Raw genomic sequence first — 19394 nt, forward strand, 5'->3', positions numbered from 1 at the left:
ATTTATGCCTTTTTGTGAGTTGGACTAGTCGAGATATATAGTTCTCTATCTATATCCTGGAGGGAGATTTCCGGTTGAAATCTGATTTTGTGAAGGAAATCGAATCCTTGCATCACTTCTTGTGCACTCCCCGGCTGAAGAGTGTCGTCGTGAAGAACTGGCTGCCGTTTCGTGAAGCATTCCCTGTTGGTGAATAGCAGGTCTTCCTAGAGAAGGATTAAGGCTTCCGAAACACATTTGGTCAGAAACGTGGTTGGATTTTGTTGAGTTTACATGGACCACCGACCAATGGGATTAAAATAGCCAAATTTTCCGACTGATAGTCCGATTCCACGTGCCCAAGAAGTCCCCGAATAGTTCCAAGGTATGCTATAATTCTTCTGCCTATTCTAAGTCAATGCTCAACTGATTTTTGTTCATATTGTTGTCTGGTTTTCGACTTTTCCACGCCCACGTTATCTTTCTTAAATCTTATTTGGTTGTTCGTAATTGTAGAGCAAGAAGACCGATCCAGAGCGTAGCACAGAACAGTCTAGAATTCCATCCGTTCCTGTTGTCCGTGTAGAGGTACCCGTTGGACATCATAAACTCTCGTTGAGGTAAAGTTCAGATTTGATTAGTCCTTTATCACCTTTATTGTTTATTTTTATTGTTAAATTTATTTATTAACTCCTACACGTTGTGCTAGTCCTTGTTCTATAATTGAGGCTCTTTTCTAAGACAATCAATGTTATTTAGGGTTTTTATGTTCACCTTTTGAAGTCCTACACCTACCTTTCATCTGTACCTCTGCTGACATCCGTGGGCCCCAGTGACATTCATCGAGCTGCTGTGCACCGCCGTAGCCACTCTGTAGCTATACACCGTAGCTCAGCCGGAAGTTTTCAAGTATATCACATCGAGTAGAGTAAGACTGTTTAGATATTTGTATAATTTTAGATTTGATTTATGGGTATAAACCACCCTGATTGTATCTAGTATTAAGTTAGATAAGGGGGTTTGACGTCATAGGTTTAGTCATTACATTTAATTTAAAATTCTATTTTCGTTTCCAACCTTTCGATTTAAATAATTTCTTAACGTATTACATTTTACGTTCCATTCGTTTTTTTATATATATATATATATATATATTTAACTTTTTAATATTTTAATAAATTGCTTAATTATTTTTAGTACTATTATTAACAGTCTAGTCTCATAGTTAAGTTAAAAAAAGAGTCACTTAAATTTAACGAGTTATAGCATATTTGAAGTTCATGGTAGTTGCACTCAACAGTTCGAGGTTAGTGTTGAAGTCTACTTAATAGTTACATTTTTATTGCCGAGTTCATAGAGTATAATCTCCTATTTTTTTTAACGCCCTTTTATTAATATCTTTGAACCCCGACCACCCGGCTGTTAAAATTAAAAAGCTAGTGGCCTCTATGCAACTCATCCTAATTAAGTAAACTTGTGTTTTATTGAACTTCAAATTAGAAAGGGCGTGGCAATTTTTAGTGGTAGTATATTTCGACCGCCGAAACAGGATTATAAGTTTTTTTTCGCGAAAATATAAAATTGAAAATTTGGAATCTTTTTAAAACTTTTTTAGTTTTTAGTAAAAAACATAATTTCCTGATAATATGGCAACATAGGTAGTAGATTAAATTTACAAGAAAGAAAACCCAGAAAAGATGCAACGGTTCTCAAAATTTAAACAAAATTTTTTTTTTTGGAAATTTTCAAAGTAAAACAACTCGGTTATTTTGGACCTATTTGAAAAACGGTAAATAAAAAAATAAAAAAAGGAGAAAATATGTATCTTTTATCAAAATCTACCAGCACTCAAAATATTTGCACTTTTATAAGACTCACCCTATATAGATTTCTGCTATAAATCTAAATACCACTTAATATAGTAGTAGTAGGAACATGCTATTAAATACTGGATAACAGAAAAAGAGATCTGATATTGTTTAATATTTCTAAACTATGTAGTATATACTTCTATAATTTTATTTATTTATTATTAACAAGGATATATGTATCTAGTGATAATACTACCGAATTAATACATACAGCGAAGCCTTGCACAAATCTATAATTTTTTACCAGAAAAAGCATAGTTATATTCGAGCTTCATGCTTTTACGCATTTAGGTTTGCGCATTATTGTACACTTTTTGTTCCGTGGTGGATTTTTTATTGCAACATAATATAACTTAAATTATTATTTTTTAGCTGACAAAACATGAACATACCAGAATAACGAGTCGATTAACAACATGCAATTAAACGTACTGCAGAACAAGCCACATTTTTTGCAACACTATTTTAGTGTACAGAGTGACAATTTGAAAAGAAGCAATCGGAAATATCTGGAGAATGATCTCAAATAGAATATCTTTTTACTTACAATTGTTTGTGATATCATAATCTTTAAGAATATGATTGTCATTTCGTTTCTTTTTTTAAAGTTAAGTGTACTGTATGGAAATATTGGAGGGGAACATTTGTTTTCCTTAGGTGTATTTAAAAACTTAATTATATTTTTTTGTTTAAGAAAAAGTCAAAATTAGTGGTTGTCAAAAATATTCTTTAATTTTAAATACCGATATCTCGAAAAGTAATCGTATGATTTAAGATCTTGCTAAATTAAAGATTGTAAAGAAGAAACAATGAAATTTTGAACGATGTGACACATAAAGTAGGTTTATATTGAAAATTTTGGATGGCTACACCTTAAGGGGTGTGGCGGGGTAAGTCAAAAAGTATTTCATTTTCAAAAGTTTTGCCTTCAATACCCCGAAATATATTTGAGATCATTTTAGTAGTATATTTTCTCTAAAATATATCTTTGATTGCCACAATTGCTTGTTTAAATTGTCACTTTGTAATCCATACTTTAATATTATGATAGTAAAATATAGTTTTTATTAATTTACAATTTAACATGTAGACAAAGACTTCTACATAGTTCTAGTTTTTCGAGTAAAAAAACGAGTTTACTAGTATTTGTTATTAGAGTATTAAAAATAACGATTGATATGTTCTTTATTGCAAGAATGTACACTTTTTGTCACAAAATCTTTTAAATGCGATTTGATGCAAGCCAAACTCTTTTTTTATCGTACAACAAAAAATTAAATAAGACAGCAAAATCGCTTTTGGGTTAGGTCAAAAGACATTTAGGTACAAAGGTATACCCTAGTGCAAAAAAGTTTTTCAACAACGAGCAAACGTAATAGAACTAAATCTAAGTAGCACCGTTCGACAGCCAACCAAAGATCACTACATGTTGAGCACACAGTACACCTCCTTTCTTTCAACACTACCTGCAACACGCCCATATCAGCCCCGCTGGCTCAGGCAGCCTGATCCGCCTGGCCCGGCCGCCGCATCGTGACTGGTCCTGACCTACCCCGGCCGGCGGAACGCGGGTGCGTTGAACTGGCCTACTATGCGCCACGGCGGCCGGAGTATATGCCGGTCGACGAGGCGGGACGGCTAGAAGGTGCACGCTGAGGGCGTGTATGGGCTGCGGATTCAAATTTTGTCGAATGTTTGTAGATTTGGTGGTTTAAAACTTCAATTTAGAAACCAGAACGTACAGGTGGAGTCTGTGGCTTATATTTTCACGTATAAAATATCTTCTTGGATTTATATTTTCTTTAATATTACTTAAATTTATCACGACGTTTTTTTAGTAAGCAACAACTAAACTAATAATGTTGAGATAATGTTTAGCATTTTTTGTCCGTCGAATTTGTGATCGATCAACGAAGTGACATAAAAAATTGTATTTTTTGGATTTTCAAATGGCGAAAAATTCAGAATTATTTTCGAGAAATAATGTTAAGCATGTTACAAAAGTACTGTAGCGTCAAATTCTTGAAGCTGTTGATAGGAGGAAGCCTTCCATTTGTCAATTTTTCGTCAACCACTTTCATATTCAATTATTTCATGATATGGACCTTTTTTTTTCTCATGATAGGATTCCTTTTATGCCATGATAGTTGATAATGACTTGTGATACAAACCACTATAAAAACAAAATCAGCCATTTTCGCGCAAAAGTATAAGATATTAGATATATCCTAATTAAAAACTCAAACATTATAGAGAACAAAAACATCTGTTGATAACTTCCATCTACATTGTATTTTCTGATTTTCTTAGTCCACCTGTTAATTTAAAATTAAAAAATAATCTAAATTTTAATTTTAAAATATCTACAAGTAACTAATTTAGAGTAAAAAGTTAAGTTAGATGATCTCTAGATATTGAAACATTGTATAGCTACTTTACATTATTTTATTTTTATATTATTGGAACCAAAGTTAAAAAATATTTATGTAAGTTATATTTATTACAACTACCTTATAATAATTGTAATTAAGATAAGTGAGAATATTAAGTTAATTATTTTATTTTTATATTTTAGCTTTACTATTTGTCAAATTTATTTGCCTGACTATATTGAACGGAAAATAACTAAAAATTTAAATATCTACAATACGTTTTATAATCACAAAAAGCGAATAATTCTGAAGGAATTGCAAAGCAGTATATCTATGAAATTATGTATTAGTATATAGATAGTAAAAATAAATAACTGTTAATACACATATTTGTATTATTTTCTTTACTTACTATTGTCTGTGAAATCATAATCTTTTGGAGTATGATGGTTATTTCTTTATTTTTTAATTCAAAGTACTGTACTTTGTAAATTAACTGACAATATTTATTCTAATCCATTCATTTTTTAATGTGATTCAACAAAAATACAAAACTTTAGAGTTAGAAATTAAGTCGTAGTGAAAAATGCATTGTAATATCAAAATAATGCTTATGGTAAATTAATACATAACAGAAGCTTTGTATACAGTCATGTACAAAACAACAATATACAATTAATAAAGACAATAGCAGTTAAAATACCTATTAATAATTTTGAATAAATCAAAAGTAAAAGTTACTATAGTAAAGTTGTATATCATAGGTATTATTGCGAAAGATATCGAGAAGGTGAAAACTGTTTACCTAACAACGGTAGATCTTTTTACGTAGAATACCGTGGCGTGGTCTGTTATTCTACGAAAAATATATTTTTGAACATATGAACTAAAGTTACATTTTTTTTAAATTAAACTAACAATAAACTTTTTAATACTCTTTACTGCAATATTAAAAAAAAATGATTAAAAGTTAATTTTTATTAGTAGGCCATGGTTGATAATAAAAGAAACTAAAGAATTATTAAAAGAATACTGCTGTCTTTTGTTCTATTTTGCGAGCCACTGATAAATTCATTGTATTAATAGGGAAACTTAACTCTTTACCGCTATTTGTAGAAGAACTTAACTATTTTTTTAGCTAAGTTACGTGAAATATACTTTCTGCAAGATGGGGTTCCCCTTACAACATTGAAAATATTAGAGTTTTGTTAAATGGCTATTTCCTAAATCAATGAATTGGGACCAATATCGCCTGCCTGGTCCCGGGATTTGTCCGTTTTCGATTTTTGTATTTAGGGATTTTTGAAATATCAATCAACTAATTCTATCAAACAAAAGCCAAGCTTTTAGATATTTGCAAACCCATTTCGTTATAAAAAAGAAGGAACATATGGAGATTGGGATACATACATACATACATACCGCCATTACTCGCTGACGAGTATTTGACACGCATCAGAAGATGGTTACGCAAGGCGTTTCCTTTCATGAGCTTTTCTGTGACTGAAAAGCCCGATACGTGATGTTATCTGTCTACCGCACTCCAGACATTCAAAAATCTCATTGCTTTGTTGCCTCTTTACTTTTTGATTGTCGCTCTTAACTGACTTTACAATTCTTCTCCATTCCGTTCTATTGTGAGCTGCCTCTTCCCACTCATTCTGCTTGTTAATTCCCTTTAAGTTTTCGTGGAAAATATCCTTGAACCTTTTGAGTTCTCCACCCGGCCTCCTCTTACCGTCTACAAGCTCACCGAAAAGCAGATTGGGATAGAAGGAGATTCAGTGGTAACAGTTTAAAAGTAAAATATTTCAGTCCCAACAGAAACGAAGAGGGCTATGATAATTTTGTTTGTAGCATCTTTTATTTGACAAAAAAGCGGGACAGGTTTGTGCAAACCGCATCCTCCAATCTTTACTAATAATGGAGATACTGTATGATTTCAATCAAAGTGGGACACCGTACACAAAGATTGGTATAATACAAATTGTTCTAAAAAGAGCAAATTATTTTTCATTGGAACTTCCTGTAAATTTTCTTTATTTTATTAAATTCTATCTAATTTTAGATATTAATATCAAGAGAAATGGAAATTAATAATAAAATATTAAATCTGTAACTATGATCTCGTTGGTTCGACCCGATTCCCTATTTATTTTCTGGATGAGACTCATTTATTCCTCAAACCCTGTCGTTGCAATAACAGGTTTGTTAGCTTTAATTTTAAAATTATTAAAAATTCATAAAGAATAGTAAAGAGTTACTTAGTGTTCTATATTATTAAAATGTATGAGAAAATAATGCAGAGATTCTAATGTGACCTATTTCCTCTGTTCGTAACTAAATTTACTTGTTCTTTAACCAGCTCAAAATTCAATTTTAGAAAAAAAATTGACCGGGAAATAGGCTTAGTAGATACTATATATATATATTATATTTAATTATTCATCTGTACAAATAAATACGTATCGTTCTTTGTTATATGATAACAAATATAATATAGATGTCATAACTATGACATCTTATTCTCAAGTACTTTGAAATTGTGTTACGTACATTTTGTTATTTGACCAATATTTTTTATTGGCTAGCAAAAAACGGTTATACATTTCATGCTGAACAAAGTGTTAGTTTTAACGGCCTAATTTACAATCTTATTACACAGGGTGGTTCAAACTGTATTCTGGAAACTTTGGCAGCATATTCTACAGATAAAAATAAGTAAAAAAGTTCGTATAAGTGTATGTTCTAAAATGCTTAGTTTCGGAGATACAGGGTGTAAAATTTCATTTTTATTTCGATTTTTCCAAATAATTTCTGAAGTAACGTCAATATTTGGATAAAAATTGTTGTGTGGGAGTTTTTTGACGTGAGAAATTTGATTTTGATGTCAAGATGACTCTTACTTGTAGAGGGCGCCACCTACATATTGTTTAACTGGTTTGAAGGATAATAACTTTTTTACCGTACCTGTATAAAACTGTTGAGTAAAAAATATATACATTTACGACGTTTTTTACGTAAAAAATATACATTTACGACGTTTTTACGTAAAAAAGGTCTGTTGATAAAAATCGCTACTAGTAATGGTTCTCGAGATATTTGGAATAAAAATTATCAATACCTGTCATCAATGACATAAATTAAACATGTTAACTAAATAGTTATTAGATTGAAAGCTCAAATTTGAAATGTTTTTATGGCAAAAGTTCAACAGAAACTGTTTTATTTGGTTGGTTGGCCAAATCATCTTTTCGAAGAAAAAATTATGATTAATTTAAGAAATAAAAAGTCCCAAAATTACCATTTCAGTCAAAACTCAACATGTTTGTTTTTTGTCAATAATAACATGTATTGATTATTTCCTTTCTAAATATCTTTTGCTCGTAGCGAATTTTACTAGGAGACAGTTTATATGTAAAAAATCACGGAAATGTATGTTTTTGAACTCAGTAGTTTTATACAGGGGCGGACGAAAAGTTATTACACTTCAAAACAGTTAAAACACATGTAGGTGGAGCCCCCTATAAATAGAAGTCATATTGACATCAAAATCAATTTCTCATGTCAAAAAACTCCCAGACACCAATTTTCATCCAAATATTTAGGTTACTTCAGAAATTATTTGGAAAAAATTGAAATAAAAATGACATTTCTACCCCTGTATCTCCGAAACTAAGCATTTTAGGACGTACATTTATACGAAGTTTTTTACTTAATTTTATCTGAAGAATATGCTTGAATATTCCGTTTTTTTTTCCAATATATTCGGAAGTATTCGGAATTTTTCTAAATGCTAATTTTATTGAGCATCAAATTGCGCAACTTTGCCTCCATTTAACCGATCCTTTATTTCCTACGGTTTCCGAAATCCCAATGAGGAGCGTCGTATTAGAGCCACCCTGTACATTAAATATAATCCTCAAGCCACAAATCCATAATTCTGAATTATTAAACTTCGCAGTTTTGAAAAAATGTGTAAATTTAACATTTATTAATAAAATATAATTATTAGTTATTTTTTTTTAGTTTAACTCCCTAAGTATTTATCTAAGAAATTTGTTGGATAAAAGGCAAGAAAAAACACTAGCTACTACTTAGTAAAACTGATTTCTGGTTGAGTGGCTTGTCGCGACCCTGGTTCAGAGTTTACATCTCTTTTATCATGTTATTCGAATAAGCCCTTGAATTATTTAAAGTAGATACATTATATTTTAAATTTTCATTCCTAAACCTATCTACTTATCGAATAATTTCCTCCGGTGCAGAATCAAAACTAGTCGTGGACTAGTGTAAATCGTACGGGAGCCGGGCCAAGCCAGTGCGATGCCCTGGCCTACGCCGACCGTCGCGGCCGGAAGCCGGAACGGGCCGATGACCCATTTACTCGGCGTAGTACGCGAAAGTGGGTCATCGTGCCGGAACCCGCGCGCTCCCCCCAAAGGTTGTGCAGCCGTGTAATCTGTGACGTTTCGCTAGTGGCCGTTACATTACGCCATCGCACAATGCCACTAGAATTAGAGTAGACTGGCGGTAATTTTATTGGTTGTTTCTTTTCACTATATATCTGATATTTTTCCAACTTTTGTTATCTTTAGACGAAAAAAACTTCCTGTCAAAAATATGTGTATAGCCTAAACGTCAAATTTAGTGATTACCACAGCCACTGTACCATAAAGAGAAGACATTAGAATTTAGAATGAGTGGGAGGGGGGTTAATCACTGCGACCTTACAGATCCATTGTGTCCCCCTTTCTTGAGTCATAATTCATCACACAGTCCCAGGGCTTTGACAAAAGCCAGTATCTGGGACGGTTTTATAGAGGGTAGTTCTCCATCTCCAATATCAGTCGTACCAAAATTCATGGCACGAATGGTTGTCGTCTCGGCGCACTCAGTGATGAGGTGTACTGGTGTTTCCCCATCTTCACCACAGAATCTGCATTCGCCGTTTCTTCTTAGTTTCAATCTACTTAGGTGTTCATTGAGAGTGTCCTGTTAAAAACCCCGTGACAACCCGAAGATTGTTCTTACTTAAACCCAGGAAGATCTGTGATTTTTCTTGATCATAAGCCCTCAGAAACTACTTCGAGTGTCTTAGACCGTTGCAAGATTTCCATTCCAGTCGCGGATGGAATCTTCCAAGTTCTTGAGTTCCGCCTTGAGTTGGTTACCACTTGGAAAGCAGAACGGTTCTGGTCCAGTTAGTGGAGTGTTCGCTCCTTTCCTAGCTAGATTATTTGCTTTTTCATTGCCTTCTATCCCTTGGTGAGCAGGCACCCAGAGTAGGAGGACTTTGCCTAATTTATTCAGCTTCTCTATGCATTCTTTGACCAATTTCGAATTGATTGATACTGAGTTGATCGCTTTTAACGCTGCTTGACTATCAGACAAGATGGCTATTTCTTGTTTCCGATAGTTCCTATCTAAGGTAAGTTGAACGCATCTTTCGATAGCGCAGATTTCTGCCTGTAGGATACTAGGGTAAGTGCCCATTGGTTCGGAGTATTTAGCTCTCGGCCCAAACACTCCGATCCCTGTTCCCGTATTGGTTTTGGAAGCATCAGTATACCAAGTTATGGTATGGTCTTTTAACTGCTGGGCAAGCGTTTCGCTCTCCCAATCCTTTTTATTGCTCAATACTACATTGAGATGTTTCTCAAAGTTGTACCTTCTTGGCATATCGTCCACTGGGAGTTGCAGGAGTGGTATTTCCTTTATGAGGGTGTTCCAAGTCCCTGATCTGACAATTCTCCCAGTACTAATTCCGTACTGGGAGAATTGTCAGATCAGGGGCTTGGAAAGAGAAGACATGTGGCTATCTATTTCAAAAATGAAATTGTTTGAATGTCATATAATAATGACCGCAGCTGTCATGGAATTGAGCGATTGAAAAATTATCATAAATCATTTTTTCAAATAGAAACCCATTTTTTTATTTCATTAGAGAAAAGGCTTTTCAATTCGTTACTTTTTGACTATACATATTCCTATACCTAAAATAAATTGTTTTTAATTTATTTAAGATTTAGTTTTAAAGCGTATATTTTTCTTGATTTTAACCCGTAGCCTATGACTTTAAACGTCAAGTGATGTAAAACAATAGATCTGGCCATATCATATTGTGATACTCTGTTCAATTAGTAGTATGTTATCGATCATCTTTTCCAAGTCAACTTTGCGCTGTTGTTTTTTTCAATCATACGGTATTAATAATATCAACTATTAGATATCATTAAAGAGCGAAAATACGAGATATATTTTTATAAATACACTTTTTAAACTCTCAAGGCAATAATAGCATTTATAATATAGGAAATTCAGATAATTCGTTTTCTGACAGATGAAATTAAATTATCTGACTGTTTGACCAACTTAACCAAGCTTAATGTTAAAGAAAGCTAGATAAAATCAAGAAAAATATACGTTTTCAAACTAAATCTTAAATAACTTAAAAACGATTTATTTTAGATTTGGTTTGGTTTGGTTAGGTCCTGTCTGTTTAACACTTAATGTCAAAGAAAGCTAGATAAAATCAAGAAAAATAAAGCAAAGCAAAAAGCATTTGGCAAGGACGGTCTATTTTAGTTTGTTTGAGTCTCATCTCCGGTATGGAATACCATTCTGGGATGTGGCTAATCAGGGTCTACTAAACATTCTTTTTATTTTACAAAAAAAGGCCGTACGATTTATTGTAAATGTACCACATAACGAATCCTGTAGACAACACTTCAAAGTTCAAAAAATTCTTACTCTACCATCTCTTTTTATTCTGGAAACATCATCCCTTATTTTTAAAAATCATAACAGACTACAGGGTCCTATACCCAATATTGTTACCCGCCAAACCCTGAATCTGCCCTTGCCACTTCCAAATAGCACCTTGGTCAAAAGATCTATAATATATGAGGGCCGAAAGGTCTTTAATCATCTGCCGGTAGCTTTAAGATTGGTTAATTCCATAAAAACCTTCCGGAGGCTACTGAAAAAAGAACTTTTGAATAGGGCATTTTACAGCGTTGACAAATTCTACCGGGACACCCTTGATATTAGTGTTTAGAATTTAGAATTTTTTTATCTTACATTTGTTCTGTATATTGTATCTTATTTTACTTAGTTGTTTAAACCTATTTTGCTGATTGTTCAATCTTATATTTACGCAAATTTTTTGTTTTTTGTTTTTATATTTGCACTCATTTGTTTACTTTTCATGAAACTGGTTTTTGATGTTGGGATTGCTGGCAATAAATGTTTTAGGTTTAGATTTAGGAATATTATGCTTTGTTAAAAAAAATTTATATATTTTTTAACAAAAAAGTATTTTTGAATTGAATTGAATTGAATATACGTTTTCAAACTAAATCTTAAATAACTTAAAAGCGATTTATTTTAGGTACAGGAACATGTATACACAAAAAGTAACGAATTGGAAAACCTTTTTCCTAGTGAACTAAAAAAGTGGGTTTCCATTTGAAAAAAATGATTTATGATAATTTTTTAATCGCTCAATTCCATGACAGCTACCGCCATTATTATATGACATTGGAACAATTTAATTTTTGAAATAGATAGTCACATGTCTACTTTTTATATGTCACAGTGGCTGTGGTAATCACTAAATTTAATTTTTTTCAAACGTCACAAAAGTATTAATTTTTGCGACGTGATTGACAATATAAAAAAGTCATTTTAACGCCTAGACATAAAAGTAAAGCAATTGAAAACAAAGAATGAAAATAATTTTTATCATATTTTTAATAGTTCTTAAGAAAATTATAATAAAAATGTGTAATTATAATGATAAAATATGTTCTTTCGTACAATAAATCATTCGCCAGGATTTCAATAAAGCATAGTAAAACCTTAGTAAAGCCAATGCAATCGACAACTGCCGAAAGAACCCGAATGTGTTCGTTAGTCCTATCGCATTGCATCCAAATAGGCGCATGTAAAGAGCTGCCAAGATTTCTTTTGATATTGAAAAGACTTCTATTGGTTTATGTGAATAAATTAGTTGTCCATATAGTCTGTAGTAACAAATATGGAAAATTTTATAATTCAAAAGTAGTAGTTAAATTTTCTTGTAATGTAGTCCGTTTAAAATTCAAATAATAAAAAAAATATTGATTTAGACAGATGCTAATAGGTACAAAAATAAATATATTCAAATATATATATATATATATATATATAGGCTAAGCCTTGAAACAAGTGCAAATATTTTTAAGGGTAATATATTTCGACCCCAGAAACACGATTATGAGGTATTTTTCGGCAAAAAAAATTATTGAGACTTAGTAATTTTTTGAAAAAATTTTTGGAATTTTTTTTAGTTAAAAAAAATTATTTCTTAATAATATGGCAACATAGGTAGTAAATTAAATTTTAGCAAAAATCATTTTTTTTGGAAATATTCAAAGTAAAATATCTAAGTTATTTTGGATTTATTTGAAAAACGGTATAGAGAAGATGTGATACTTTTATCGAGATCTACCAGCCCTGAAAATATTTCTATTTATTTAAGACTAACCCTGAATATCTATATAAATATTTTTAATTTATAGAATATCCTGTAATGAGACAATAAGGAAACAATATCCTCACAATCTTATATTATTTTTTTATTTAAACATTCTTAAAACAAGATTGTGAGGATGTTGTGTCTTAATTCCCTATACCGTGTGCGTCTCAAAAGTGGCTCACTCCTATACATTTTTTATTTTTTCAGATGAAAAACATCTAGTGTGATAGTGTATGACATAAAATAGGATTGATTGACGTATCAATTTTTTTTCGGTCGCTTTTTGTTTCAACGGAAACAACTACAACTTTTGATTTTTAAATGGCACCTTCGGTATGTATGAATAGCATATTACAATTTCAAATAAACCAAATGCAAAAATGTAGTAAAATTTGATAGAAAATGACACTCTGAGTAGAATGACATATCATAAGTCAACTTTTGACATTTTCAAATTGTAACATGCAGTTCATACAAAAAATATACCTAGCTAGAAAAAGAATGGATTCTGCCATACTGAAAAATGGTCCTACAGAAGTGGCGCCATCTATTGAGTAGGGCTTGTTTTAAATGGATCGAAGCGCGGGCTTTTTAAATGAGCGTATTTATTGAATTTTACTCTAAAATAATTAAATTTGATTATTAAATCTAATTTTTTACACAAATTCAACAATACTAATAACAAGTATCGTTGTGATGTGTAAAAAATAAGATTTAAGAGTATAATTTATACAATTATTAAATACAATTAAAGCGAAACATGTGTAAATATTATTTATTATTTAAAGTTTTTATTTATAAGTAAAATATTTAAACATCGTTTATTATAATAAAATAAGACCAACGTAACACGCCCAAAGTTTTGTAAATGGAGTAAATATAAATAGGTACTTAAATGATGGCAAAAATAAAAGACATACATTATATTTTTAGGGCCACAAACAAAAGGAATTGTCTAATAAAAACACATATAACAAATTATAGTTTGAAAAACGTTTTGATGATCATTTTTGATAATATTATGATTGGCGCTATGACAACGACAATATCTTTTGAGAATTTGACAATAGTATGACAATGGCCGTTGGAAACTATGGAAACTACAAAAAAAATCTGATTGAACGCCATCTGGCAATAACTAGTAGCAACTTCTTAACCTAAAAATTAATTGCACTACCACCTAGCGCCCGAGGCTGGAACTATTTTATTTGAAATTTCCGTTGAAACGGTGGAACCGCTTTTGCTATTTCACTTTCCGGCCTCTGGGTTCATAAGGATAATTTTACTCGAAATACCAAGTGTATGGTACCAAATTATTGGAAAAAAATGTTTTTTTCCAAATATGCTAACGAGCCACACTCGTTCCATTTGAAAGAATTGAGATATGATTAAAAATACGATTTGGGTATCTTTTAACTGACCAGAGGACACGAGGCTTAAAACATTAGACGATCAAATCTATTTTTCTAAGGCTCCTTGATTAAAAATTAGTGTTTTTAACACAGCCGTGGCACTCATCTAGATTGAAATTTAAAATACGATTTTTTGGAGCGAAAATGTCAAAATGTGACATGATATTTCATTCTACTCAGAGTGTTATTTTCCATCGAATAAAGTAGAAATATACCGAGGATGTCATTTAAAAATCAAAAGTTGTAGTCATTTTCGGTGAACAGGAAGTGGCCGAAAAGAATTGAATACGTCAATCAACAACAAACAAATATATGTTGTTTTTATTATACACTCTAGATCGAAATTTAAAATACATTTCTTTTCAGCGAGAATGTCAAAAGTTGACATATAATATGTCATTCTATTCAGAATATCATTTTCTATCAAATAAAGTAAAAAAATACTAAAGGTGCCATTTAAAAATCAAAAGTTGTAGTCTTTTTCCGGTGAAGAAGGAAGTGACCGAAAACAATTAAATACGTCAATCAATCCTCGTTTATGTCATATACTATCATACCAGATCTCGTTTTTTATCTAAAGAAATAAAAAAGTTATAGGGGTGAGCCACTTTTGAGACGCACCCGGTATATATTTAGATAAATAAATGCGTTTCATGATTTGACAAATTATGATAATTATTTATCAAAGAATACAAACTTTTTATTTTTCTTTTTTCTTTTTTTTATTATGAAATGGTGTTACACTTTGTAAAATAATAATTATTTCTTTTATTCAAAGGTAAAGCAGCAACCACAGTCTGTTTGGTAAAATATTATGACATTAATAATATAATAGGTCTATGAAATTTTAATTTAAATATAATATATTTCTTCGACTAATTTCTTGTTGTGGTTTGTCGAGAAAATATAAATTCTGTTCCCAATTAGACTGTAATCACATTCGATAAAATTTAGAAAAATGTATTTCGAAGCCTTTCAGATACTAATGCAGTACAAGGTCTTTAAATATCGATCATTTCTTATTATTTTATTTAGCTAAAAGTAACTACCATGTTTCAATATATTTTATTACGTAAAATTTATATGTATAGGAAATAAGCCATAATCGAGGCCATAATACTGTTTTTGCAATATGATTTTGTTAGAAATTGAATTGAGCATATTTTAAGAGATATATGATGAATTTTAATACAATCATTTATTAAAGTTATTTAGTTGTAAAAAACTGATTGCTTGATAATATTATGTACATAATAATATGAATAGATAAAATGAATATATAAATAATATCTTAGATATTTACTCACAAACATTTATGAATTCCAAGTAATAAATTATATTGAATGATAGGGTTAGCACAGTTTTATAGATAATTTATTATATTACTATTTAATAGTTAATCATACACAAAATATTTCATAGTGTGACACGAATAACTTGGACATTGTTTAGAGTTAATTATTTACAGTAGAACATGTGTGTCACCCTTAAATAAATAGGTATATAGTTTGCTGGTAGTGTTTCGTAGTAATGGACTGGTAAGTTTAGCCATAAAAAATAAAGAACTTTATGGGTATATAAATAGATACATGGTATATTGGACACTTCGAAGCATACACGGGTATAAACTTTATTCGTTACACTTAAATGTCATTAGTTCAAACAACTTGTTATTCTGATAGGTTTGTTACTTTTTTAATTCTATTTACTCAAAATTTATTCAAAATCCAATGTAAACTTATAATTATACAATTATAATTAATTAGAATATTATATAAATCATACATTATATTGGAAGTTTGTTAACTCTGTTAACATAGTAATATACCTAGAAAGAATTCCTTATTTATTTCATCTTTATAAGGGAACACTAAAAATAAGCAAATTTGCTACTAGCCTATCATGTTTACAATTGTGCATTCTATGTGAGCGCGGCCAAACTATGTTAGTACTCAGCCATAAATTAGAGTTATTACTGTTTTGTTTACTGCTGTTTGGTATAAAAATGACAATATATTTGTTATATATCATTGTAAGTTTCATATGAATATTTAAAAAGCAATGTTTAACCATCGTACCTGTCATGTCATTATTATTCTACAGTATAGTGTTCGACAGAGTTTGAGGTTAGATAGAATAATATACCTATGTTATATATCATTTTTGTCACAAGGGCAACACCTTAACGCCTACGTATATATCGTTATATCTTTTTGTTCAATTTTTGCTTCATGAATCAAATAATTTCAGTATGAGTACCTCTTTTAATAAAAACTATGAACTAATTTAGGGCGTTGTAAAGGTAAGCTGTACAATAAAATACTACTTTAGACCATAGATAAAATAAAATAATCTTCTATTAAGATAGATATGAAACTTAATAGTAAAATATTGGGTCAAAGCGCCCCTCCGTGTTCTTAGTAGAGACTACGTTTAACCCAGCGCCTTCGCCTTTTCTGCTGTAAATATTTTTTATGTTTATATTTGATTTCAAAGGATTTAGTTTTAAAGTTACACTGATATATTAATATATCAGAGTAACTTTAATAAAACATTAGAATATATATATATATATTTTACAGTTTATTAAATATAAATTTTGACTACAAGGTAGATAGTAAATCACAATATTTGATAAAACTTATAAGTATACCATTTTTACAGTTAATAAATAATAAAACTATTTCTAACTATGATATTTAAAATTTAGATAGATAGAATATTAAAAACATACCGGTATTTGCAGACGCAGGCCCAAATTCAATAAAAACCAAAATTTTTCCTGCGAAAATCGGGCTTTTTTCACAGAAAAGGTATTTTTTGATTTATCAACAATCACTGTCAAGTTGACAATATACAGGGTGTTTTCTAATTAGTCTAAAGAATTGTGGTGTGATTCCTCACGTGTTCTTAAAACAATTTTTATATAACCATTAGGTCTAAAGTACTTCTTTTCTGATCTACAGGGTGTTAAAAATTTAAAAAAATCGATATTTTGCTTAACATAAATGGTACACTACTGCTTTTTAAAGAAAATATATTTTTTTCTTGACTGGCCATCCTTTTTCAACAAAATTGATCTTTTGAGTTTTTCTTGTTCATCAAACGGTTGCCGAGAAAAAAATGAATATACTTATTAACAGCCCGCCTTAAGTCGTTTTCTAACGATATTTTATTTTTTAGATTAATTAGGAAACACCCTGTATATGCATATCACAGGCAACCAAATAAACTAGTAACCTCTAAAAATTATTTTTCCTACCACTAGCAACATACCGTGTTTTTAGTGAGTACTAAATTATTTTATCAAAATTTCACCATATTATTATAAGTTTCCAGGCAATGATTTTAGACTTCTATATATCAATGATATACTATATCGTAACTAAGGAAACGGTACGTAGACAACAAATTTGTTTTGTTATTGTATATTTGTGCATTCTACATTCTATGTGGGCGCGGCCAAACAGTGTTAGTATTCAGCTATAAATTAGAGTTATTACTGTTTTGTTTACTGCTATTTGGTAAAAAAAAGACAATATATTTGTTATATATCATTGTAAGTTTCATATGAATATTTAAAAAGCAATGTTTAACCATCGTACCTGTCATGTCATTATTATTCTACAGTATAGTGTTCGACAGAGTTTGAGGTTAGATAGAATAATATACCTATGTTATATATCATTTTTGTCACTTAAGGGTAACACCTTAACGCCTACGTATATATCGTTATATCTTTTTGTTCAATTTTTGTTTCATGAATCAAATAAACTCAGTTTGCGTACCTCTTTTAATAAAAACTAATAGACTAATTTAGGGCGTAGTGCAGGTAAGCTGTACAATAATAATCTACCTTAGTCTTCTGTATATCAATGATAATATAATATATCGTAACTAAGGAAATGGTACGTACACAACAAATTTGTTTTGTTATTGTATATATGTATGGTATGTGATTACTGTTTAAGATGTATTATTTGCAAATAAGAACACTTAAATGGATTTCTGTTGGAACGCTTAAGAAAAAAAGCGTTTTTCTGGATATTTTTTTAGTTATATTATAGAATAATCATAGAAAAATAAACACACGGGGAAAATAGCGTATACACCTAGTTTACGGTACGGTTAATACATTCCATTGTAAGTTCGTTGGCTTGTTAGGGCAGGGTGTACCTAGGCGAGCGCGTGTGGGCGACAGCAAGACCTGTCAAGAATGGGAAAACATACAGGGGTGACACCGGCGACAGGGTATCATCCCGTACACGGGACAAGCACAGATAGCATGGGGACTCTTGCAAGGTCCAAAGCGAGGCGGTGCAACAATCGCATGCATATTGGTGAAGGGTTAAACGGGGTGGGGTGGCGATACATGTACCTCTCTTGCCATCACGGCATCGTCGTGGTGCGGCCTGTTTCCGGCCGCGGCCGCGTCCTGCTGCACTCCCGCACTCACTGGGTTGTGGGTGGGGCCCCGAGACGCCACGGCCCCTCGCTACCTTTGCTTTTTCCCGTCTCGACTCGTCCATTTCCGGGCACAATGGCTGGCTGCCGACTCTGTGACCCACCGTGCGGACTGCTCGCGCGCCCCCTGCCGCCCGATCGATATAAGGGCCTGGCATCAACGCCGGGGTTGTGACTCCGCGACAATTTCGTGTGTATATTTCCGAGGTCGGATTGTACTATCCATGGCTGGGTAACTTGATGGAAATGGCAGTTCGTTAAAAATAGGTTCTTCCTCCAATAACCAGAGTGCGCAAAAAGTCCAAAACCGTCAATATTAACAATAATAATGTCGGTAATTTGATTTTTATATGATAGGAGACGCTTTTGTTGTGATTTTTACTGTTTGATTTCGATTTACACTTTCGAATTATTGTATGATAATTAAATTCCTAACCAGAGCTGCAAGCTCACAGGAAACTTAAGTCTTTTTTGATTTAAGTCATTTTTCGAAAGCTAACATTTTGGAAATAATTTCTGATTTAAATCTTTATTCCGAAATATAAAAGATGTCATTAAAAAAGATTTAAATCTTTTTTATAAAAGACTAAGTCATTAAAATATTTATGTCTTTTTATAAAAGACTTAAGCCAGATTTTTATATATTTTATGATACATTTTAACAAACAGTTAAACTGTTAGGCGGCAGCCATGCAGTGTAAAAAGCAATGCTCAATAACACTAGTAAATAAAATATTAGGTTTTTGGAACCGGTTTCGATTATTTGTCGTGTACT

The 19394-nt window shown here is 31.4% G+C and overlaps 1 protein-coding gene across 1 annotated transcript in view; it reads right to left on the minus strand.

Annotated features, from left to right (window-relative positions):
• The window catches only part of LOC115884653, a 57609-nt gene extending 39047 nt beyond the window's left edge, over positions 1-18562 (minus strand). The window contains exon 1 of the mRNA XM_030903310.1: positions 18534-18562. Coding sequence (XP_030759170.1) covers positions 18534-18545 — 12 coding nt within the window. The 5' untranslated portion in view covers positions 18546-18562. The remainder of the gene's footprint in view (positions 1-18533) is intronic.
• Positions 18563-19394: the final 832 nt, after the last annotated feature.

Source organism: Sitophilus oryzae, unplaced genomic scaffold, assembly GCF_002938485.1.
Source record: "Sitophilus oryzae breed Bouriz unplaced genomic scaffold, Soryzae_2.0 scaffold_306_pilon_pilon, whole genome shotgun sequence".
Taxonomy (NCBI): domain Eukaryota; kingdom Metazoa; phylum Arthropoda; class Insecta; order Coleoptera; family Curculionidae; genus Sitophilus; species Sitophilus oryzae.